The sequence below is a fragment of the Oncorhynchus clarkii genome, unplaced genomic scaffold, assembly GCF_045791955.1.
Source record: "Oncorhynchus clarkii lewisi isolate Uvic-CL-2024 unplaced genomic scaffold, UVic_Ocla_1.0 unplaced_contig_13458_pilon_pilon, whole genome shotgun sequence".
Lineage (NCBI taxonomy): Eukaryota > Metazoa > Chordata > Actinopteri > Salmoniformes > Salmonidae > Oncorhynchus > Oncorhynchus clarkii.
Window position 1 is genome coordinate 17,251 of NW_027259060.1, and position 25,274 is coordinate 42,524.

General features: G+C 42.9%; 2 protein-coding genes across 6 annotated transcripts; both read right to left on the bottom strand.

The window, feature by feature from the left end:
• Nucleotides 1–1,159: 1,159 nt before the first annotated feature.
• LOC139399457 (zinc finger protein ZFP2-like) lies at nt 1,160–11,518 on the bottom strand. 5 transcript variants are annotated; one of them, XM_071144871.1, is made up of 4 exons: nt 11,404–11,455; nt 11,089–11,231; nt 6,477–6,672; nt 1,160–3,015 (listed from the first exon to the last, which is right to left on the bottom strand). In XM_071144871.1, exons 2-4 carry the CDS (start codon nt 11,095–11,097, stop codon nt 1,829–1,831), a joined length of 1,392 nt encoding a protein of 463 aa, XP_071000972.1. In that variant the 5' UTR covers nt 11,098–11,231; nt 11,404–11,455; the 3' UTR covers nt 1,160–1,828. The 5 variants fall into 5 exon arrangements, with proteins under 5 accessions (XP_071000972.1, XP_071000973.1, XP_071000974.1 ...); XM_071144872.1 differs by having other exon boundaries at nt 1,503–3,015; nt 11,089–11,222; nt 11,330–11,518; XM_071144873.1 differs by lacking the exon at nt 11,404–11,455 and adding an exon at nt 11,330–11,385 and having other exon boundaries at nt 1,503–3,015.
• A 2,442-nt stretch (nt 11,519–13,960) lies between these two features.
• LOC139399460 (zinc finger protein 79-like) lies at nt 13,961–15,557 on the bottom strand. Its single transcript, XM_071144874.1, has 3 exons — nt 15,553–15,557; nt 15,310–15,410; nt 13,961–15,216 (listed from the first exon to the last, which is right to left on the bottom strand). The coding sequence occupies exons 1-3, from the start codon at nt 15,555–15,557 to the stop codon at nt 14,426–14,428; spliced, it is 897 nt and encodes a 298-aa protein (XP_071000975.1). The 3' UTR covers nt 13,961–14,425.
• Nucleotides 15,558–25,274: the final 9,717 nt, after the last annotated feature.

Consider the following 25,274-nt stretch of genomic DNA (forward strand, 5'->3'; position numbering starts at 1 on the left):
ACCTGTTTCAGTCCAAGTCAAGCACTGATAAGTGATCAGCCTATTTTTGACATTTCCACTGGATCAGAGCATGACATTTTTCCCTTTCACACTATGTGGTTATTGAAAAAGGGAGAACGCTGGAAAGATTTTAAATACAAAATGCGTAACTATTGTAATTCTCAAACAGACTTTGTTTGCTTGCCGGTTGAGGTGAAGAAAACATTACTTTGAGAAGATCAACAGGTCATTAGTGATGGTGTGTTAAGCCAATCAGAAATACTATCTCCAAAATGGGCACATTTATATACACACATTTGCCCGCAGGCCAGGTAGCCTACAGGCCTACTTCTATGCATGCGGGTCCTTACTCAACATTGACAGGAGGCTCCAAACAAAAGACTGACTAAAATGACAAAACTCATAAATGGAATGAAATCAACCAAAACTCGTTTCTCTCAAGTGCAGCATTGGTTGTGCGGTCTGCAAACAACGTGTCGACTCCAACAATAATACCGGGAAGACCGGAATAATTATGTTGAATGCAATTAACAGAAATTACTGTAACCAAAGTAACAAACATTGTAGATTAGGAGTTAACGTTTGAATGTACTACTGGTGATATGTAATGGGGAAGTGATATCAAACGCAAACAATTCACACAATAAAGTTATGAAACAATGAATGTGCACAAATTGGCAGGAGAGAGAAGCACATTGTGCATCTGGGCGCTCTATGGTCAATCCGACATCTGCATTGGCCATGCAGCATTTATGGTGATACGACCTCAGTAGAAGTCAGGGAATTCATACCTCTTGCGCTTCGCAAAGCAGTGCAGAGGTGTTTGTTTTTTCTACAGGATGTGTACCCCCCCCCACACATTTTTACATTACAGCCTTATTCTGAAATGGAATAGTCTTGGTGGTTCCAAACATCTTCCATTTCAGAATGGAGGCCACTGTGTCCTTGGGGACCTTCAATGCTGCAGAAATGTTTTGGTTCCTTCCCCAGATCTGTGCCTTGACACAATCCTGCATCGGAGCTCTACGGACAATTCCTTCAACCTCATGGCTTGGTTTTTGCTCTGTCATGAATGGCCAACTGTGGGACCTTATATAGACCGTTGTGTGCACTTCCTAATCATGTCCAATCAACTACATTTACCACAGACTCCAAACCAGTTGTAGAAACATCTCAATGGAAACAGGATGCACCAGAGCTCAATTTTGAGTCTCATAGAAAGGGGTCTGAATACTTATGTAAATAAGGTATGCATCTTTTTTTCTTCTTTAAAAAAAATACATTTGCTAAAATTCCTAAACTTTCCCCTTTGTCATTATTGGGTAGTGTGTGTAGATTGAGGGGACTTAAGTCTGATTTGGATATATTTGGCTGTTTTCGCAGGTAACATTTAAAAGTTGAGAAGTGACTTCTAAATGCCAACTCCAGTTAGTATAAGCTGGTTAGCATAGCTAGCATACAGACATTGGTGGTGGTAGTCAATAATTTTTTAACTAATGCAGTTGATTGGGGAAACTAACATTTATTGTTAGGGTTGACATCCATACAAGCATTACACTCTGATTTGTACCTCAATATATTGTGACATACACATAAAACAATAGCCTAAACGTAGGATAATTTTGCTGGGGGGCAATGAAGAGATTCAGGATTATTCCCCCATGGCCTTTTCTTTCCATGGCAATTCCATTGTTTTGCTCGAGTTCAATTGACTTCTTTACCGCATCTATGTTCCAAACAGGTTACCGTGGTGATCAGACTAAGTCAACTGTTTAAGAATGGGAGATGGATATGACTGTTCACTAGATGTTTTCCATTGATCCATTATTTAGGGATCTGGAACCGGTGTCAGATAGGAGGGAGTTGAAAGACACGTTTGTGCTTTCTGGTGTTTTTTCATTGGCCCTAAATGAACAAATATCTTTCCACATACACAGATATAAGGGTTCTCTCCAGTGTGTGTTCGCTGGTGTCTAGTCAGGTTCCCTGACTGACTAAAACTCTTCCCACACTGATCACAGCTATAAAGCCTCTGTCCAGTGTGTATTCGCTGGTGTCTAATCAGGTTCCCTGACTGACTAAAACTCTTCCCACACTGATCACAACTATAAGGCCGCTTTCCAGTGTGTGTTCGCTGGTGTGTAATCAGATCTCTTGACTGACTAAAACTCTTACCACACTGATCACAGCTGTGAGGTGTCTCTCCAGTGTGTGTTCGCTGGTGTGTAGACAGGTTGGAAGCTCGAGCAAAGCTCTTCCCACACTGATCACAGCTATAAGGCTTCTCTCCAGTGTGTGTTCGCTGGTGTCTAGTCAGGGACGAAGCGAGAGCAAAGCTCTTCCCACATTGATCACATTTATAAGGCTTCTCTCCAGTGTGTGTTCGCTGATGTGTAGTCAGGTCTCCTGACTGAGTGAAGCTCTTCCCACACTGATAACAGACATAAGGTTTCTCTCCAGTGTGTATGCGCCGGTGTATGGTTAGATTTTCTGAAAGAGAAAAGCACTTTCCACACTGATCACAGCTATAAGGCTTCTCTCCAGTGTGTACACGCTTGTGTATGGTTAGGGTTCCTGCATTAGCAAAGCTTTTCCCACAATCAAGGCAGGGGTAAGGCTTCTCCCCTGTATGTATTCTCAGATGAGATTTTAAGGTGTTAGAAGCAGCGAAACTCTTCCCACACTGTGAACATCTGTACGGATTCTCTCCTGTATGGATTCTATGGTGTAACTTAAGACCTCCTGGACAGGTGAAACTCTTCCCACACTGAGAGCAGCAGTATGGTTTCTCTCCGGTGTGAATCCGCTGGTGAATAATGAAGCCACTCCTTCTAGTGAAACTCTTCCCACAGTCAGAGCAGCAGTGGTGAGGTTTCTTCCCTGAACCTCTCTGCTGGGGTTTCCTGAGTTGTTCTGATCTGTAGAGACTCTTTTTTGCCTCGTCAGCAACATGATGTTGAGGCTCCCCAGATGATAAGCCCCTCCCACTGAGAGAATGATGGTTAGGGGTGTCCCCTGTGAAGCAAAGACATTGAATAACTAGGTTTTGCAATGCATTAACAAATACGACCCTCAGTATAAACATAACTGCCAAAATCAAAGGAAACACTTGAGGAAATTAGGGTTCTGGCGGCTCTTATGGTGTTGGGTAAATTTTCCTGGCATGCTTTAGGTCCACTCAACCACTTAGAGGGCAAGTTAAACGCCAATAAATGCAGAGCCATTGAGTGTTCACCTTCAACCTATGGTTGATGACAATGCCCCCATCCACAGGGCATGAGTGTTCACTGAATGATTTAATGAGCATAAAAAAACATAGTTATTACTTTAACTACTGTTCCCTGAAGGAGGGAAATAAGGTACAGCTATAGGGAGTTCACGTACTAGCGCCCTCTACTGAGGAACATTAGAATCACGCTTGACAAGGCCAATGAACACCGTGCCGCACCAGAAGTCTCACCTTCTCATGTGATAAAACTAAGGTACGGAGTCATTCCTTCAATTCAGTACCGCTCCTAATCTGAACATTGCGGTGTGAGGACAAACAACGGTTGTACCTTGTTTGCCTCTTTCATTGAACATTAGTTCTAGTCATAACTGTAGGTTCCCTTTTAGTCAGGAAACTCAGGGGATCTGAAATCACGACCCAACCCAACACCAAATGAAATGGCCCACGGCAGACCACCTAGGGTTCCAACCCAACAACAAACCTGTGGCATCTGCAAGTTCAAACCCCCGAGCTGACAAGGCACAAAAATGTCGTTCTGCCCCTGAACAGGCAGTTAACACACTGTTCCTAGGCCTTCATTGAAAATAAGAATTTGTTCTTAACGGACTTGCCTAGTTAAATTAAGGTAAAATGTGCGATTGGTTCTGAACTTGTAGACCTTAAAATGCCTGTCTAAAATGGGACAAATTGGGTGGGTCTAAAATCTAGGGATGTTTCTCTCTCATTGTGATAGGTGCGCGGGATCTACTGCTTTCCCCACTCCGCAGAGGGACCAGCTTTCACTTTACCTTCAGGAGTAAAATGGAGCCTGTGCCAAGCAGACTGACGCTGTTCTTGAGGGAACAGGAGCAGACTTGGGTGTAGATCCGGAAGTCAGGGCAGCCAGCTAACTGCCGGGCCTTTGTCTGCAAATCCTCTCGAAGACAGTCCTGCCTTGGCAGAAGAATACTTCAGAGGAAGGAAGCCGCGAAGCACCGTGTCCTGCATAGATGCCAAGGCCGAGCCAAACAACCCCGTAGGAGAAAGTGTCTCTGCCTGTCCAGCTGGTCTCTCTCCGGCACCTAAGACAAAGTCAACCAGAGGTGGCGCTCTTCCACCACTGAAGCCCCTATGCTTCTCCCGAATGCTGAAATCGGCCATAGTAGGACTCTCATCTAGGAGCTATGTGTGGGGATCCCCACAGCCAGGGCTGCCAATAACTCAGTTTGGTAAATCTGCAGCATTGTGACCATGTTCAGGGACTGGGTCCTGGTACACCTTGTCAAGCTGCAACCCTGAAAAATAACGATACTTATTTGGGAGGGATGTGTTGGGAATTAGCCATCCCTTTGTTAGCCAATGAGGCTAGGTAGACAGCTAGCTTCCCATCCAATGGAGGCATTGTGACAAGCCCCGCCCCCTCCATACCCATGAAGTGCGAATACCCATGCAGCATAAGCTTGGCTGAATGCAGCTGAGTCCGAGGTGTGTCCTACGAAGCAGGGTTGAGGTTCTGGTGACGCTACGCAATGCACTTCCAAGTTGCTCGGCTTCAGACGCAATCGTTGGGCAAGTGTGGGAATTAATGATTCAGCGTCTGTGCCACCAGTAAATACAGGTAGTAGTGTTAAACCTCCTTCACAGTCCCCGCAGACAAACTATTTTCTCATGGCTTCTGGGAAAAATATATTTTGGCATGCTCAACCGGTGTCGCTCATTCAGCCGATAGAGACTTAACTGGTTTTCTCCACTAAGCAACGAGTGGGAGTTAGAGCCTTCTCAGGTCTCTCCTCCACCCGTTACAGGGTCTGAGCCGTCGAAGCATCCCATCATTAGCTCTGACAAATTGAAAACCCTAGTCATTGATGACTCTATTCCCCACAATATCAGACTTAAAAAAATAATTATCCAACGATCACCCCCCTGGTGAACAATGTATGATCGTTGGATAATTATTTTTTTCAGGGCTACCGACGTAAAGGCTCATCTGAATATGGAGCTAGGCATCAACGATGTTGGGATGAAACAGTCTGGTTACCAAGTGTAACATAACTTCAGCGTGTAACTTAGCTAAAAAGATGTGTTGGCATCAAGTAATTGTCTCTGGCCCCCTCCCAGAACCGGCCAGACACCACGTCGCCAACCAAACAGGAGCCCTGCACGATGCCAAAAGAGATATCAGCTGGCTCTATATCACTACACTGGGAGGATAGCGCCATCTGATCCCACCACGAGCCCAGGTCCACCCCTGCATCCCGCAACTCAGACTCCGCCAAGGTACAGGCGCCCAGGGGAGGAAAATCACACTCGTTACCACAAAGCCTTCTATGGAAGGCGACACGTTTCTCTAAAGTGCTTAAACGCAGCCGGCAACAGTGGTCCCATGAGCCAGATCAATCCAGGGCAGCCCGAGCAGCCATCCAGCAGAGACATACAAGACTAAACTCGTGAGTATTATTCAAAGACATGGTGAAACCGCATGATTGTGGGCAAGGTCGTGAACTCAAACCCGGCTTAACAACCTTCATAGACTCGTTTGTACTAGCCATCTTCCTTACAACCAGTTAGCCACGCTAAAAAGCCACAAGAATAACTAGCAAACATTTTGGTAAGAAATTTCACAAAACTAGTTACCAAACTTTAACGCACAACTTCCAGAAGGATAAGCATAGTTAGTGGGACAGTTCAGTTTTAATAAATCCTGAAATTGCATTCCAATCTTTGTTTAGAAGAAATGTGTGAGATCGTTCTGCTCAGCTCGAGATGAAGACAGGAAGAAATTGAAGGAATGACTCCGTGCCTTGGTAGGCAGGGACTCCACTGAAGCACAGGGTATATTGGCCTTGTCAGGCATGACTAATGTTCTTCATTAGAGTGCACTAGCACTCAAACTGTCCACAGCTGTATTGGGCCAAGTTTCCTGACTGAAAGGGAACAATGCAAATCATACGCCCTGGCCGTTTGTTACCAGATCTCAACCAAATGGAACACTTATGAGATTTCGGGGCGCGAACCTCAGACAGCGTTTTCCACCCATCTATAAAAACACCAAATCCTTGACTTTCTCGTGGAAGAATGGTGTCGCATCCCTCCGATAGAGTTAGACACTTGTAGAAACTATGCCAAGCCACATTTAAGCTGTTCTGGTCTATTAAGGCACTATGTTGGTGTATCTTTTGGTAGTTACCTGTATATTTATTGTTTATCAATCAATCAATGAGCAGTTAGAGAAGCAGATTATAGTTTAATCAACACACATTGTTCTTACTTGATGAAATCAAATCTCCATCTTCTTCCTTCTCATCCTCCTCGTGTCCTTTTCTCACAGTTCCACTCTGCCCTGGTGTTTTCCTGCAGTCGACCAGCCTCACAAACACCCTCTTCAGACCCAGCAGTAAGGCGTTACCAGGAGAGTTGTGACCAGGGCACCCCGGCAGGGTGGAGGGGGACGGGCTAGCTCTGTCCTGGTGACCACCCAAAGTATTGTACATAGAATATCATTAGACCAAACATTTTATTACTTTAGTGTTTAGTCTAAATCTCTCTACAACACTGTTCCAAAAATGCAATTGAGAAAAACTGTAATGGCACTTACTAATGAAGTTTGTAGTATTGACTGTCCCCATAAGACATTTTACCACTATAGCCGAGTTTACCATAGTCAAATCTAATTGTATTGGTCATACGCGCCGAATACAACAGGTGTAGAAGTCAGAAGTTTATATAAACGAGTTTTAATGACTCCAACCTAAGTGTTTCAACCACTCCAAATGTCTTGTTAACAAACTATAGTTTTGGCCAGTCAGTCATCTACTTTGTGCATGAAAAGTCATTTTTCCAAAAATTGTTTACAGACAGATTATTTCACTTATATTCACTGTATCACAATTCCAGTGGGTCAGAAGTTTACATACACTAAGTTGACTGTGCCTTTTAAACAGCATGGAAAATTCCAGAAAATTGTCATGGCCTTATAAGCTTCTGTTAGGCTAATTGACATCATTTGAGTAAAATGGCAGTGTACCTGTGGATGTATTTCAAGGCCTACCTTCAATCTCAGTGCCTCTTTGCTTGACATCATGGGAAAATCAAAAGTAATAATTCAAGACCTCAGAAAAAAACTGTAGACCTCCACAAGTCTGGTTCATCCTTGGAAGCAATTTCCAATTGAAGGTACCACGTTCATCGGTACAAACAATAGTATGCAAGTATAAAGACCATGGGACCACGCAGCCGTCATACCGCTCAGGAAGGAGACACGTTCGGTGTCCAAGAGATGAACGTACTTTGGTGCAAAAAGTGCAAATCAATCCCAGAGCAACAGCAAAGGACCTTGTGAAGATGTTGGAGGAAACGGGTACAAAAGTATCTATATCCACAGTAAAACGAGTCCTATATCGATATAACCTGAAACGCCGCTGGGCAAGGAAGAAGCAACTGCTCCAAAACCACCATAAAAAAGCCAGACTACGGATTGCAACTGCACATAGGGACAAAGATTGTACTTTTTGGAGAAATATCCTCTGGTCTGATGAAACAAAAATAGAACTGTTTGGCCATAATGACCATCATTATGTTTGGAGGAAAAAGGGGGAGGCTTGCAAGCCGAAGAACACCATCCCAAACGCGAAGCACGGGGGTGGTGGCATCATGTTGTGGGGGTACTTTGCTGCAGGAGGGACTGGTGCACTTCATAAAATAGATGGCATCATGAGGGAAAAGTATGTGGATATATTGAAGCAACATCAAGACATCCGTCTGGAAGTTAAAGCTTGGTCGCAAATGGGTCTTCCAAATGAACAATGACCTCAAGCATACTTCCAAAGTTGTGGGAAAATGGCTTAAGGACAACAAAGTCAAGGTATTGGAGTGGCCATCACAAAGCCCTGACCTCAATCCCAGAGAAAAATTGTTGGCAGAACTGAAAATGCATGTGCGAGAAAGGAGGCCTACAAACCTGACTCAGTTACACCAGCTCTGTCAGGAGGAATGGACCAAATTCACCCAACTGCTTGTGGGAAGCTTGTGGAAGGCTACCCGAAACGTTTGAGGGTTTCTGGCATGATGGTGTTGATGTGAGCCATGACCAGCCTTTCAAAGCACTTCATAGCTACAGACGTGAGTGCTACAGGTTGGTAGTCATTTAGGCAAGTTACCTTAGTTCCTGTGCCCAAGAACACTATGTTGGTCTGCTTAAAACATGTTGGTCTGCTTAAAACATGTTGGTATTAAAGACTCGGACAGGGAGAGGTTGAAAATGTCAGTGAAGACACTTGCCAGTTGGTCAGAGCATGCTCGCAGTACACGTCCTGGTAATCTGTCTGGCCTTGCGGCCTTGTAAATGTTGACCTGTTTAAAAGGTCTTCGGAGGGCATAGCGGAATTTCTTATAAGGTTCTGGGTTCCAGTCCCACTCCTTGAAAGCGGCAGCTCTAGCCTTTAGCTCAGTGCAGATGTTGCCTGTAATCCATGGCTTCTGGTTTGGGTACGTACGTAGTCACTGTGGGGACGACGTCGTCGATTTACTTATTGATGAAGACAATGACTGATGTGGTGTACTCCTCAATGCCATCGGAAGAATCCCGGAACATATTCCAGTCTGTGATAGCAAAATAGTCCTGTAGTTTAGCATCTGCTTCATCTAACCACTTTTTTATTGACTTCCTGCTTTCATTTTTGCTTGTAAGCAGGAATCAGGAGGATAGAATTATGGTCAGATGTGTGGAGTAAAGGTGTGTGTGGAGTAAAGGTGGTCTAGATTTTTTTCTCCCTCTGGTTGCATATTTAACATGCTGATAGAAATTTGGTAAAACAGAAGTTTCCCTGCATTAAATTCCCCGGCCACTAGGAGTGCCGCCTGTGGATGAGCATTTTCCTGTATGCTTATGGCGGAATACAGCTCATTGAGTGTGGTCTTAGTGCCAGCATCAGCCTGCGGTGGTATGTAGTCAGCTACCAAAAATACAGATGAAAACTCTAGGTAGGTAGAGTACCTCATGATATGCTCTAGACCACACTAACTCAGGCGAGCAAAACCTCAAGGCTTCCTTAGATGTCATGCACCAGCTGTTGTTTACAAATATACATAGTCCATCACCTCCTGTCTTACCAGACACCTGCTGTACTATCCTGCTGATACAGCGTATAACCAGCCAAGCTGTATGTTGATAATGTCGTCATTCAGCCACGACTCCGTGAAGCATAAGATATTACAGTTTTGAATGTCCCGTTGGTAGTTTAATCTTCCTTGTAGGTCGTTGATTTTATTTTCCAATGATTGCACATTAGCTAGTAGAACGGAAGGCAGAGGGGGTTTATTCGATCGCCTACGAATTCTCAGAAGGCAACCCACTTTTTCTCTGTCTTCTTTTCACGCAAATGACGGGGATTTGAGCAAATTCCCGGGAAAGCAGTATGTTCTTCATGTCGGGATCATCGGACCCGTTAAAGAAAACAAGAAGCTAATATTCACTGTTCTGATGTCCAGAAGTTATTTATTTTCAGTCAAAAGAGACGGTAGCAGCAACATTATGTACATAATAAGTTTTTTTTTAAATAGTTCAACTGTAATCGCACATACTACAGAAGTTTTTAGTATTAACTGTCCCATAAGACATTGTACCACTATAGCCTAGTTACAAATAAATGTATGTGTACTATAATAACTTTGGAAATAGTGGCATGTTTTTATCCATATTACTGTAGGGGGAGTGTGTTGAGCCGGCCTTGTTTCTAGGAAACCATACACAAAATTAATAATTTGACCAAATATTTAGGAAGAGGTCATTTCATGGAGTCTGTGAAGAAAGAAAACACATGAAAAAAGTGGAAAGCAAGTTGGGTCCAAAAAACTGAATTTGGCGTAGAGGTTTAATGGTGCTTGTATCTTAACCAAAGTTGACAATTTTAAGATTGTTCTATACATCAGTTGGGGTCTTAATAAGCGTTGAGTTCCTAAACCTAGCATGAAAATGCATCCTTGTAGCTGTGTGGGCTAATAGCTGTGTGGGCTAATATAGTCAACATGTTTGCCTTGGGTAAGTTGAGCCAATGGCACTTTGAGCAAATGGAAGTGTTTTCTTCCCAGGTGTAATGCAAGGCATTATCGCTGGGATATGAGGTAACAACAGGGCTTAGTCTATGCTAAGTGTTTCAAAAGTACAATGTTTGTGTTAGGTGTTAAACCTGTGTTAAATAATTGTGTTGTTCCTCAAGCAAGGAAGGGGCCGATGACATCAGTAAAGTGTGTACTTCACTGTATCTACAGTTGGGATATTGCTTTTCAACAATAACATTTATTTAAAAAAATATTTAAAAAAATAAAAATCACCGGAGGACTACTTAAAGTGTGGGAGAGTGGGGTAAGTTGAGCAATGTTTTCCATTCAGCATCACTACTTCAAGGGAAATAGTATTCTTTCTATATTTTTCAGCAATTTTTACGGTATAGCCAATTTTGACTTTTATGGTTGTCACCTCTTCCTACATATTTGGTCACACAATTGTGTGCACAGTTTCCTATAAACAAGGGGTGGCTCAACTTTACAATTATATTTGACAATTTTTACTCCAGTAATTTATAAATAAAATAATGTACTTTTTACTCAATACATTTTCCCTGACACCAAAAAGTACTAGTTACATTTCGAATGCTCCCCGGATAGTATATTTAAGACCAGATACTTTTACTCGGTGACTTTCACTTTTAGCCGAGTCATTTCTACAAAGATATCTTTACTCAAGTATGAGAATTTAGTACATTTGCTGTTCAAATAGAACGCATGGAAGTGGACGATCAAATGTGAAAACTAGGCCTAGATATTTCAAACACCACACTGACCACAGTAGGTCTTTATTGCTAACAAAAGGCAACCAAACTTACCCGATACATTGTTGACGCTATTCTTTCTTCAGCGTTTCTTCAAGAAATGTGTACGCTATAGTTACGTTGTTTGTCACAGCGTTCAGATAACTATTATGGCATTGTCGCAGGCGATTCCAGTCTCAAGTCTACAACTGAAACAGCTAGATCAGAGCAATCAAACGTCTATTTAAATATCAAAACTGGATTCAAATGTATGTAGGCTAATCTTACTTCAGTAAGATCCTGGATAAGATTTTACCTGAGCTATAAAAGTCAAGAAAACATTCAACAACATCCCATTCACCAATAATCATGTTTTCTGCTATTGTCTACCTGAAAGCCACTTGGAACAGATCTCTTCGAGAGTCCAGCCAGAGAGAACAATGACATAGATATTTCACTGGAGGTATAAATGTGAAGCATCCGGTTGGCGTTTCCACTCACTACCAAATATGGTGGTGAGAGGAAGCCCAGTGGCTGGCAGTGAGAGAAGATGGAGCGAGATGGATTTTGGCCGTCATTTTGCTCATTTGATCTCAATGCAGTTTTTTGTTTCCAAAACTAAAATATGTTACGAACAGATAGGACTAACTTTGAAAGACTTTACCGTTTGCGAAAGTTTTTAAAAAGTGCGTTGTTTAGGAGTGCATGGAATTGAGTTATTGCACACGCGCACTTAAGAGTAGGCGTTCCATAACCGAAATATGCAAATACATGCTAGAACCAGCCAATGTTAGCTCTGCCCATCTTTTGCTTGTTCTATTTGCTCACATTGGAACAACAGGCTGTGGTCTATCTTGGGTTAGTTATAAAAACCATTGGTCCAACGTGAAGTCCTTCTTCAATAGTATTTATGGAGGTCTGCAAACAAACGTTAGAGGTGCATGTTGCCACCTACTGTACAATCCATTATACTTGGTGATAGAAAAAATACCTGCCAATTTAACCCTTGTGAAAAACAGAACACCCCCTGCAATTCTTCCGCGTTAAAATCATGTAATCCCAAGTACTTTTCTGCAGCTGCCACCACAACATATTTTATGTGACTTAAATTCAATTTTTGCGGTACAGTTGATAGCAATGGTTATGAACACTAAGAAACCAACCTTACTGAAACACATATTATTCCTAATCACTCTCGAGGATCCCTCGCCCTGTACCCATCCTCCTCTGCTACTCAAATCAAATCACATTTTATTGGTCACGTGTTCCAAACAGAAAAGGTGTAGACTTTAGAGTGAAATGCTTACTTACGAGCCCATTCCTAACAATGAAGGGTTAAAAAAAGTGAGAAATATTTGCTAAATAAAAAAGGAGACACTTTCACACTCTTCAAATATGCTGCTGCTACTCTGTTCATTATGTCCTGATGGCCTAGTCCCTTTTACCCCTACTACATGTACATACTGCATTACCTTAATCACATGTTCCCCTGCACATTGCCTCGGTACTGCTACTCCTTGTATAAAGCCTTATTATTGTGTTACTATGTGTGGGGCCCATTTGCATGTGTGTTTTGTGTGTGTGAGCGAATGTAGTGTGTGTGTTGGCGTGAGTGTGTGGGTAGTCTAGTGAGTGTGCATAGAGTAAGTGCAATTTGGTTGTTGTTGATATAAATAATTAAGGAGGTCGACTTTTAGTGCCTTCAGAAAGTATTCAGACCCCTTGACTTTTTCCACTTCGTTATGTAACAGCCTTATTCTAAAATTGATTAAATACATTTTCCCCCTCATCAATCTACTGCATAATGGCAAAGTGAAATCAGGTTTTACATTTTTTGAGGGAAATGTAATAAAAATATACAACAGAAATACCTTATTTGCATCATAAGTATTCAGCACCTTTACTCTAAGACTCAACATTGAGCTCAGGTGCATCCCGTTTCCGTTGATCCTGGAGATGTTTCTACAACTTGATTGGAATCCACCTGTGGTAAATTTAATTGATTGGACATGATTTGGAAAGGCAGACTCCATAGATCTCTGAAACAGGATTGTGTGGAGGCACAGATCTGGGGAAGGGTACCAAAACATTTCTGCAGCATTGAAGATCCCCAAGAACACAGTGGATGGAAGAAGGCTGGAACCACCAAGACTCTTCCTAGAGCTGGCCGCCCGGCCAAACTGACCAATCAGGGGAGAAGGGCCTTGGTCAGGGAGGTGACCAAGAACCTGAGGGTCACAGACAGAGCTTCAGAGTTTCTCTGTGGAGATGGGAGAACCTTCCAGAAGGACAACCATCTCTGCAGCACTCCACCAATCAGGCCTGTATGGTAGAGTGGCCAGACGGAAGCCATTCCTCAGTAAAAGCACATGACAGCCCGCTTGGACTTTGCCAAAAAGGCACCTTAAGGAATCTCAGACCATGAGAAACAAGATTCTCTGGTCTGATGAAACCAAGATTGAACTTTTTGCCCTGAATGCTAAGCGTCACGTCTGGAGGAAACATGACACCATCCCTACGGGGATGTGTTGTTTTGGCATCATGCTGTGGGGTTGTTTTTCAGCGGCAGGGCCTGGAAGACTAGTCAGGATCGAGGGAAAGATGAACGGAGCAAAGTACAGAGAGAACCTTGATGAAAATCTTCTCCAGAGTGCTCATCTGTCAGGTGGATGCACTATCTTGGCAAAGGAGAAATGCTCCCTGATAGGCATTTAAACAAATTTCTGCACAAAAATGATGTGTGCACATGTAACATTTATGGGACCTTTTATTTCAGCACATGAAACATGGGACCAATACTTTACTTTTTGTGTTTATATTGTTTTTCATGGATATAATTATGTAATGCATAATTTATTACAGTTTTAGGAGCATTTTAATACATTTAGTGAATAAATAATTAAGTGTAAAAATAAGCAGAAGTTGTTCAGAAGATAATGGATTGAATTTATTGATCAATTGAATACATGAATACACACTACTGTTGAAACATTATTCTACATGTATTTTATTTAACATTTATTTAACTAGGCAAGTCTTTAAGAACAAATTATTATTTACAATGACGGCGTACACCCGCCAAACTCGGACGACGCTTGGCCATTTGTGCCCCACTCTATGGGACTCCCAATCACGTGTGATACAGTCTGGATTCGAACCAGGTTGTCTGTAGTGATGCCTCGTGGTCAAAGACTGAGATGGTCTTAGACCACTGCTCCACTTTATTTAATAATAATAATAGTATATGAAAGAAGACAATTATCAATAATACATAGACACAGGGGAGACCTGGTCCTAGATCAGAGCTGCATATTATGCTCCTGAGGTTACCATGGTGATCAGACTAAGTCAACTGTTTTAGAATGGTAGATGGATATGACTATTCACTAGATGTTTTCTATTTCACATGTATTTAGGGATCTGGAACTGGATAGGAGGGAGATGAAATATGGCATATTGTTGCTTTATGGTGTTTTTTCATTGGCCCTAAATGAGAAAAGATCTTTCCACATAGACAGACATAAGGTTTCTCTCCAGTGTGTGTTCGCTGGTGTGAATTCAGTGTCCCTGATTGACTGAATCTCTTCCCACACTGATCACAGCTATAAGGCTTCTTTCCAGTGTGTGTTCGCTGGTGTCTATTCAGGGGGGAAGCTCGAGCAAAGCTCTTTCCACACTGATCACAGCTATAAGGCTTCACTCCAGTGTGTGTTTTCTGGTGTAGAGTTAGTTTTTCTGAAACAGAAAAGCACTTTCCACACAGATGACAGCTATAAGGCTTCTCTCCAGTGTGTACACGTTGGTGTATAGTTATGGCTCCTGCACTAACAAAACCTTTCCCACAATCAAGGCAGGGGTAAGGCCTCTCCCCTGTATGAATTCTCAGATGAAATTTTAAGGTGTGAGAAGCAGTGAAACTCTTCCCACACTGTGAGCATCTGTAAGGTTTCTCTCCTGTATTGCTTCTTCTGTGTACTTTAAGACACCCTGGACACGTGAAACTCTTCCCACACTGAGAGCAGCTATACGGTTTCTCTCCTGTATGGATTCTCAGGTGAGATTTTAAAGCGTTAGATGCAGCAAAACTCTTTCCACACTGAGAGCAGTAGTACGGTTTCTCTCCTGTATGGATTCTTAGATTATATTTTAAGGTGTTAGATGCAGCAAAAGAGTTCCCGCATTGAGGGCAGCGGTATGGTTTCCCTCAGGTGTGATTCCGCTGGTGAATTAAGGACCTTTGTGTAGTGAACCGCTTCCCAAAGTCAGAGCAGTAGTGGTGAGGTTTATTCCCTGTACGTCTCTGCTGGGGTTTCTTGAGATGTTCTGATCGGGTGAGATTATTCTCTGTCTCGTCAGCATCATGATGTTTTTGAGGCCCCCCAGATGATAAGTCCCCCCTACTGAGAGAAACAAAGACATTGAATAACTAGGTTTTGGAAATATGGGTCCCTAAACAAATATTATCATAAATATACAGAATATTTAGTATCTATCAATTAACAGAAGTTGCAGAAGCAGATTGTAGTCTAATCCACACACCCCATTGTTCTTACTTGATGAAATCAAATCTCCATCTCCTTCCTTCTCGTGTCCAACCTCTTGAAGTTCTACTCTGCCCTGGTGTTTTCCTGCAGTCGACCAGCCACACAGACACCCTCTTCAGATTTAGCAGTAAGGCCTACTGGGAGAGTTACGACCCTGGCACTCTGGCAGGGTGGAGGGGGATGAGCTAGCTCTGTCCTGGTGAACGCAGGAGGTATTGTACATAGAAAATTATTTCAGCACTTTGGAAGTGGTATATATATTTTTTACTCTTAGTACAAATGTCAAAACTGATAACACTTGTAACGCCCCCTGTCTTATGTTCAGAACCTTTGATTGAGCATTCAGTGGAGTTGACCACAACTCTCACCACTGAGCTAATCTTGATTAATCCAGAACTAAAGTCTCACGTAATTGGTCAGCTGCTCGACGAAGTTCTGGGTTCATACGTGTTAGGAGGAGAGATTAGGAGATGTAGAACAAGGAGCAGAACCGCAACGAGGAGCTCCACCATCTCAAAATACGGGCCTTGACACACTGCCGGGACTTGAGGTAGGCCTCTACAAACAGTCTAATAAATATTTAGGAAGGAATCAAGAAACATTAGTAAAAGAAAAAACATAAAAAAAGAGTCAAAATAACAGAATAGCATATTCTGAGTTTAAAGGTAGACTCCGCGATATGAAGTAGGCTAGATGCACAAAGTAAACAGCATAGTGGGTGAATTGCCGCAATTACCCAGAGCATTGTGTGCGATAGGCTAGAAGGTTACTTTGTTGAAGGAGAATATCCCAACAAGTTAATTACCGCCATGGTTTACTTTGTCCAGCTTTAATTACCGCCATGATTTATTTTGTCCAGCTGTTCAAATGTAACGCATTGATGTGGAAGATGAAAGATTAGGAAAACTAGACCAGTACATTTGATACATTAGAGCTATAGGCTACTGTTAGTTAACCAAACTTTTTTATACCACACAGCAGAGATATAATGTTAAAAGTTAACTGAACGTATAATTGTATACAGCTGAGCTATTCACTACTGTTAAAAAGCAGCCAAACTTACCAAATCCATCGAGGAAACTACTGTTTCTTCACATGACAAGAAATGTGTAGGCAAGTTATTCCTTTCAGATAAACATTATACCAGAGCAATCAAACATCTAATTAAATATCAGAAAACGATTTAAATTGTGACAAATAAACGTCTCATGTAGGCTGACCTTACTTCAGAAAAATTATTTGCAAAGAGTTTACCTGATCTATAAGTCAAGAAAACGTTCAACACCCTTTTCAAGAATCCTGTTGTCTGCTACCGCCTACTTTTACCCAAGAGCCACTTGGAACACAACGTTCTCTTCTTCTTCTTCGATGGGGTTTAACGGCAGTTGGTATCCAATGTTAATGGCACATTATCGCCACCAGCTGGTAGTGGAATTGAAAAAATAAACATGGGATATGGGAAAAACGATATACCAAATAAAACACGTCAACTAAGAACCAATCCCACTTATTCAATCACAGTCCACTCCAAATACACAGGCTCAGGGTTCCGTGATGGCCATACATTCACTGACAGGATCTCTTGCACAGACTCAGCACAGCCCCCCCAAAAACGTTCTGAGGCATTCACAATGATTAATTCCAATGTTCTTAGATTTCTTCTCCGCTTGTGCTGTACAGTTTCTGACCATTGAAATAAATAATACAAAGTCCCCCTTTTTACCATGTAGCATTTCACTATTCCTCGGTTGATGAGAACCCTTCACTGGTCTTGGTTGCTCTACTACCATTGTTTATTCCCCATCCTTCCAATTCTCTCACTGCCTCCAGATAGGAGACACACTGGACACTACTTACCCTTACCACCGCATTCTCCTTCACCCTAACAGGACACTACTTACCCTTACCACCGCATTTTCCTTCACCCTAACAGGACACTACTTACCCTTACCACCGCATTCTCCTTCACCCTAACAGGACACTACTTACCCTTACCACCGCATTCTCCTTCACCCTAACAGGACACTACTTACCCTTACCACCGCATTCTCCTTCACCCTAACAGGACACTACTTACCCTTGCCACCGCATTCTCCTTCACCCTAACAGGACACTACTTACCCTCACCACCGCATTCTCCTTCACCCTAACAGGGCACTCTAGGCATTCAGGCACATGTTCACCTCCACAGTTGCAGCATTTCCATTAATTTGGCATACAATACTCTTCCCTTCTGCACACACTTGACACATTACCAAATCTTTTACATGTATGACACTGAAGGGGCTTGTGCACTAAAGCTCTTACAGGTTATCTCTTGAATCCTAACTTTATATGAGAAGGGAGAGACTCTTCATCATAGAACAGTAGCAAGGATGAAGTTAATGTATTTTCTCTATGAGGACAATGTGCCGCCCGGCAGTGGCGGATCACCTGGGGCCTCTGGTCAAGGAGTGTTTCACTGATTCCCAGGTTGCTAAAGACGACAAGCGTGTTGACAAATTACCCAATGTTCATGATACTTTTCTGGTCCAACAATGTGAGGGTGCAAAAACATACAAAGTGGGAATGCAGCTGATTCATTTGCTCAACTGCTCAGGCACCTATGATCACATTAATTAATTACAGCAAACGAAGCAATACATGTGACAGACACAAGAGGGGAAAAAAAACTGCCTCGATTTATTTGTCTTGAATTCTACTTTAGCACGACAGCCATGAAACTGAGACATAGGTCTTGAGGAATGGAACTAGCCTGGATGCCAGTTGCTTTCTGCTCTCTTACCAACACCTTGTGGAATTGCTATGTCAAATGTTTGGCTTGACAATGAGTTGGAAAGAGCAGATCTGGGACCAGGCTAGAATGGATCTATAGAGTGATGATGATTTAGTATTTGGTATTTGATTAGAATCCCCATTAGCTGTTGCAAAAGCAGCAGCTACTCTTCCTGGGGTCCATGATGGTGTTACTACTGGTGTACGGACCAACCCATCTCACCTACTCAACTCTCAACTAATATCAATTGTCTATTTAGCTTAGCCATTGGTTATTGTTGTCCTTTCTCTTTGGCAAATGGCCAACGTGCATAAAGATGGCAGAATTCAGATATGGCATAATTGTTTTAGCACTATCTACTGTGTTTCAAAACTATGGCGCCCGACATGTTTTAGTGTGCCATTAAATCAGCTTTTAGGACCTTTTAGGATTTTCAAAATGGCCACCACCTTGAAGCTAAAATCGGGATCATGTATATTGTGCTAATGACAAAAGCAATGTACAATACGGCAAACACAGGGAAAACAAGGAATTTGTGGTAAGTGCAATGTTTACGCACCGCCACTATTTAGACAAGCCGACATGGACTGGTTGAGGACTTATGCTCCACAGAGAGCGAAGAGGAGCGGGTGAGTAACTCCACAATCTGGCTGCAGTGGATTACTTTAAAGTGGTGTCTGAAATACGATGGCAGCAGGGTATGTGCAAAGTTCTAGACTGATCCAATAAACCATTGCATTACTGTTCAAAATGTTGTATCAAGTCTGCCCAAATGTGTCTAATTGGTTTATTGATACATTTTCAAGTACAAAACTGTGCACTCTCCTCAAAGAATAGCATGGTATTCTTTCACTGTTACTGTAAATTGGACAGTGCAGTTAGATTAACAGGAATTTCAGCTTTCTGGCCATATCAGATATGTCTATGTCCTGGGAAATCTTCCTGTTACTTCAAACGTCATGCTAATCACATTAGCTGAACCGTCCCATTGTGGGGACACCGATCCCATAGAGGTTTTAAAGTTGTGACTGAAATGGCCCATATTCCCTATATAAGTGCACAAATATGAGTATTTTTCTTAGAGCACTATACAGAGAATATGATGCCATTTCAGAAACATACTCATATTGGTAGATAAGAAATACTAGGGGAAAAGTCTCTCTTCTTGCAGAATGTGAAAAACTTAAAAGGCAGGCAGAGAGAGAGAAAAAATAGAGTTGGCCCTTTTAGTGATGTATCAAATGTCTTAGAGAATGAGTACTGATCTAGGATCAGGTCCTGCCTGTGTGATCTTATTCATTGCGATCTAAAAGGCCAAACTGATCCTAAGTCAGCACTCCTGCTTTGAGACGCTTGATACATGGCCCCGGAAGGAGAGGAGAGGGTACAGCAGTAGTAAAACCAAGTCAAATGATCTTGAAACATGTTGATAACATTCATACATTATTATGTGAGATGTGCCAATCTGTAACCGTCCTGTTGCAATGTCTGTACACCTTGAACACCTGTACAGATAACCATCTCTTACATGTAATAAAATAGACCTGCATTAGATGGTGTAGGTAGACCGGTGACAATCACAGCTTCATGACAGATATAGTATAGACATGTAGTTGAATTGAAAGTCACTCTTGCATTTAAACATACAGGGCTGGTTTCCCAGACACAGAATAAGTCCTGGTCTCAAAACCTATTTTAATGGTGATTCTCTATTGAAAGTGTTTGTTAGTCCAGGACTACGATTCATCTGTGTCCAGGAAAACCGTCCAGAAGAGATATTATGACCAAACCAGTTTGGCTGTGGCTTCACCTGGGTGGCGTCCCAAATGCTCTATGGGCCCTGGTCAAAAGTAGTCTACTATAAAGGGCCCATTGGGTCCTGGTCAAAAGTAGTGCACTATAAAGTGAAAAGGGTGCCATTTTAGGATGCAAATCTCTTTCTTCTATTCATCCCTCTTTTCTCTCCCTCCGTCACATTCCACTCACTGTATCGCTGGTTAAATGAAACGTGAGCAAAGCTACTGTATGAATCATTACATGGGCTAGACAGTAATGTATAATGCTTTATAGCGTCCTTTATAATGCATTATAATACACTAATAATGTTTTGTTACCAACTGACCCTTGAGTTTCCAGGGACAGACACAAACAGGGATCCTGGGTCACGTTCATTAGGGCACTTAACGGAAAAGGTTTTGCAATGAAAAACGTTAATGAGCGTGTCTTATTGGACAAGTCAGACAAGTGGGCAGCAGGTTGCCTAGTGGTTAGTAACCGAAAGGTTGCTGGATCGAATCCCCGAGCTGATAAGGTAAAATCTGTCATTCTGTCCCTGAACGAGGCAGTTCCTCGGTAGGCTTTCATTGTAAATAAGAATTTGTTCTTAACTGACTTGCCTAGTTAAATATATATGTATAATTTTAAGTCCAGATAGTTTCACCCTCATTTCAGTACTTCCCCCCCCCTATTCATACCTAAGGAACATGACCCTCATGGATCTATGCTGTAACAGATCCACATTAACATTACAAACAGTGTTCTCCGCCTTATATTTTAGTCATGTAGACCCAACACTGGGGTGACCTGAAACGTAAATGCAGGTACAGTAGATGTATTTTCAACATTGATCTATAGGTGGTGCTACTAACAGGCTCCTACAACGCTCGGCTGAAATGGCACTCTTATCAGGTTTTGTTCAGTACAAAAAAAATGTGTTCCAATTTTCACGGCTTCAAACCCTAAATACATCTACTTTAGAGCTTCTCAACTGGCCTAATAATTATAATAGAGGAAGTGCATGTTGAACAGATGTGGAGGTCTTCATTGACCAGAGAGAGGACCCTTACCAAAAAAGATTGCCATTAGAGTGCAGTATAACTGCAGTTTGCTGCAAAGACAGCAAACTGAACCTAACTAACCTAATAACTGAGGTTCAACTGCAGTATAACTGAGGTTCAACTGCAGTACACTGCAGTTATTCTGTAATTACTGCATCCAGAATACCACAGTTGCTGCAAAGACAGCAAACTGAACCTAACTAACCTAATAACTGAGGTTCAACTGCAGTATAACTGAGGTTCAACTGCAGTACACTGCAGTTATTCTGTAATTACTGCATCCAGAATACCACAGTTGACTGCAGTTACTGCACTTTTACTGCAGTTTCAAAACGGCAACCTTTCTTTGTAAGAGGAGGAGTAACTAACGTTACAAAGAACTGTGAAACAGACACATACCAGTGTTACCAAGTTGTAAGCAGAGCCATATATATTATAACATACATAGATTTCAACGGGGCTCTGGCTCTAACGATCTGTTATGTAAGGGATAATCAACCAGAGACTATGCGTTCTATGGAAAATAATGAACGATGTGGAAGGTGTGTTCCAGCTGACTTCCCACTTTTCCAGTATGCATAGAGCAAGTTGATTATCCCTTTTATACCAGGGCTATAATTGAACACATTTGCTGCTAGAAATGTGTTAATTTGCCAGTAGAAATGTGTTTAACATCCACTGAAGTAGCTAGCAAGTTTACTAGACAGCGACAGTGGTTGCCTTGGTAACCAAACAAACTGACTTGCTAGTTTAGCGAACCAAGCCATCAGTCCTAGCTCGACATGCCAATAATGTTTTCAATTGAACTTTTGCTTTCAAAAGCAACTCAAACATATAATATGTAAGAACGAACCTTTCTATCGTGCAAATATACCGTGAGTTATACGGAAATAATGCACGCTCTAGAATGCCCTTCAAGCCAATCAGAAACACATATTCAATGCTATGGTGTAACATCATAATAATACATTTTTTATCCCTGAACTAAAACATCAGCAAGACCGTCCACCTTCCTGTGGCTTTGTCAAGGGGGCACAGTAAGTTCCGCAGTACCCCCACCCCTATTCCTCTGTCATTTGTAAAGGGGGGGGGTTGTCTTCATCTTTGAACCCCCACAGAGAGAAGCTTCCTGTGGGGCGGTCATCAACCATTATTCAATGGCTCCAGGGAAGCACTGTAACACTGTTCTAGAAGACCCAACCAGCCGATGAGCAAGCAGATGGAGGACCAAAGCAGCCAATGAGAGAGCAGCAATGAGACCAAGTCTGTCATTTTTTTCATTTTTTTGTTGTCTCTTTTTCCATTTTCCCCAAATGACTTGACGCTACTGAACGTCAATGGTGATTTGAGCAAAGAAGTTATTAATAATTGTCATAAGTGTAGATGTTATATATCTCTAAGACATCTATATTATCAGTCACATACGGCTTGGTTGTGGTCCTCTCAGGACTCTTGTCATCATTCCTACAGCTAGTCTCTCTGTCTCTCTCTGGAGTAATAATACAAAGTTAGAGAAGGAACCATTTAAGGTGTTTGTCTGCATCCCAAATGGCACCCTATGTTCCCTATGTTTTCCACTATTGTTGACCAGGGCACATAGGGACTAGGCTGTCATTTGGAATGTAGATGTTGTGTCACTACGATACAAGGCATTGGCTCATACAGGGTCATCAGGTTCTTGAGATCCCAGGTCTGAACACCTGGTAGTCATACTAGGAGAGGAGGTATACTCCTTCCTGTCATGGAGAAGACCCCTTCAATCCTCCTTTCACTGCCTCTCTCCATCTTCACTGCTCCCTGTGAGACAAGAGAAGAGGATTGGTTAGCGCAGATGTGACGTTTTCCCTTTTCACACTGTCGTGTCGACCTGAGCTGTACTGACCTGGTAACATAGTGTCCAGGCTAGCTGTACTGACCTGGTAACATAGTGTCCAGGCTAGCTGTACTGACCTGGTAACATAGTGTCCAGGCTAGCTGTACTGACCTGGTAACATAGTGTCCAGGCTAGCTGTACTGACCTGGTAACATAGTGTCCAGGCTAGCTGTACTGACCTGGTAACATAGTGTCCAGGCTAGCTGTACTGACCTGGTAACATAGTGTCCAGGCTAGCTGTACTGACCTGGTAACATAGTGTCCAGGCTAGCTGTACTGACCTGGTAACATAGTGTCCAGGCTAGCTGTACTGACCTGGTAACATAGTGTCCAGGCTAGCTGTACTGACCTGGTAACATAGTGTCCAGGCTAGCTGTACTGACCTGGTAACATAGAGTCCAGGCTAGCTGTACTGACCTGGTAACATAGTGTCCAGGCTAGCTGTACTGACCTGGTAACATAGTGTCCAGGCTAGCTGTACTGACCTGGTAACATAGTGTCCAGGCTAGCTGTACTGACCTGGTAACATAGTGTCCAGGCTAGCTGTACTGACCTGGTAACATAGTTTCCAGGCTAGCTGTACTGACCTGGTAACATAGTGTCCAGGCTAGCTGTACTGACCTGGTAACATAGTGTCCAGGCTAGCTGTACTGACCTGGTAACATAGTGTCCAGGCTAGCTGTACTGACCTGGTAACATAGTGTCCAGGCTAGCTGTACTGACCTGGTAACATAGTGTCCAGGCTAGCTGTACTGACCTGGTAACATAGTGTCCAGGCTAGCTGTACTGACCTGGTAACATAGTGTCCAGGCTAGCTGTACTGAGCTGGTAACATAGTGTCTTGTTCACAACACTGAGCCCAGGCTAGCTGTACTGAGCTGGTTACGTAGTGTCCTGTTCACAATACTGAGCCCAGGCTAGCTGTACTGAGCTGGTTACGTAGAGTCCTGTTCACAACACTGAGCCCAGGCTAGCTGTATTGAGCTGGTTACGTAGAGTCCAGTTCACAATACTGAGCCCAGGCTAGCTGTACTGAGCTGGTTACGTAGAGTCCTGTTCACAACACTAGCCCAGGCTAGCTGTACTGAGCTGGTTACGTAGAGTCCTGTTCACAATACTGAGCCCAGGCTAGCTGTACTGAGCTGGTTACGTAGAGTCCTGTTCACAATACTGAGCCCAGGCTAGCTGTACTGAGCTGGTTACGTAGAGTCCTGTTCACAACACTGAGCCCAGGCTAGCTGTACTGAGCTGCTCTTTCTTTTGACAGTACATTGTCCACTCCAGCAGATATGGTGGATGTGTAACAGTATAAATTTAGACCGTCCCCTCGCCCATACCCGGGCGCGAACCAGGGACCTTCTGCACACATCAACAACAGTCACCCACGAAGCGTCGTTACCCATCGCTCCACAAAAGCCGCGGCCCTTGCAGAGCAAGGGGAACTACTACTTCAAGGTCTCAGAGCAAGTGACGTCACTGATTGAAACGCTATTTAGCGCGCACCGCTAACTAAGCTAGCCGTTTCACATCCGTTACAGATGCATAACAACACCAGCTCAGTACAGCTAGGCTGGGCTCAGTGTTGTGAACAGGACTCTACGTAACCAGCTCAGTACAGCTAGCTTGGGCTCAGTGTTGTGAACAGGACACTACGTAACCAGGTCAGTACAGCTAGCCTGGGCTCAGTATTGTGAACAGGACTCTACGTAACCAGCTCAGTACAGCTAGCCTGGGCTCAGTATTGTGAACAGGACACTACGTAACCAGGTCAGTACAGCTAGGCTGGGCTCAGTATTGTGAACAGGACACTAGTGACTACTACAGTACTGTAGTACCAGGGGAGTGTTTAACAGGACACTAGTGACTACTACAGTACTGTAGTACCAGGGGAGTGTTTAACAGGACACTAGTGACTACTACAGTACTGTAGTACCAGGGGAGTGTTTAACAGGACACTAGTGACTACTACAGTACTATAGTACCAGGGGTGTGTTCAACAGTACACTAGTGACTACTACAGTACTATAGTACCAGGGGTGTGTTCAACAGTACACTAGTGACTACTACAGTACTACAGTACCAGGGGAGTGTTCAACAGGACACTAGTGACCACTACAGTACCAGGGGTGTGTTCAACAGGACACTAGTGACTACTACAGTACCAGGGGAGTGTTCAACAGGACACTAGTGACTACTACAGTACCAGGGGTGTGTTCAACAGGACACTAGTT

Excerpts from the sequence above, each read along its gene's own strand:
- LOC139399460 (XM_071144874.1), bottom strand. Across the intron at positions 15,217-15,309 it reads CAAGAAACCCCAGCAGAGAC|GGAAACCATACCGCTGCCCT; the intron begins GTACAGGGAATA and ends ATCACACCTGAG.
- LOC139399457 (XM_071144869.1), bottom strand. The coding sequence starts at position 6,699 with ATGTACAATACTTTGGGTGGTCACCAGGACAGAGCTAGCCCGTCCCCC. Across the intron at positions 3,016-6,476 it reads TGGAGATTTGATTTCATCAA|GGGACACCCCTAACCATCAT; the intron begins GTAAGAACAATG and ends TTTGCTTCACAG.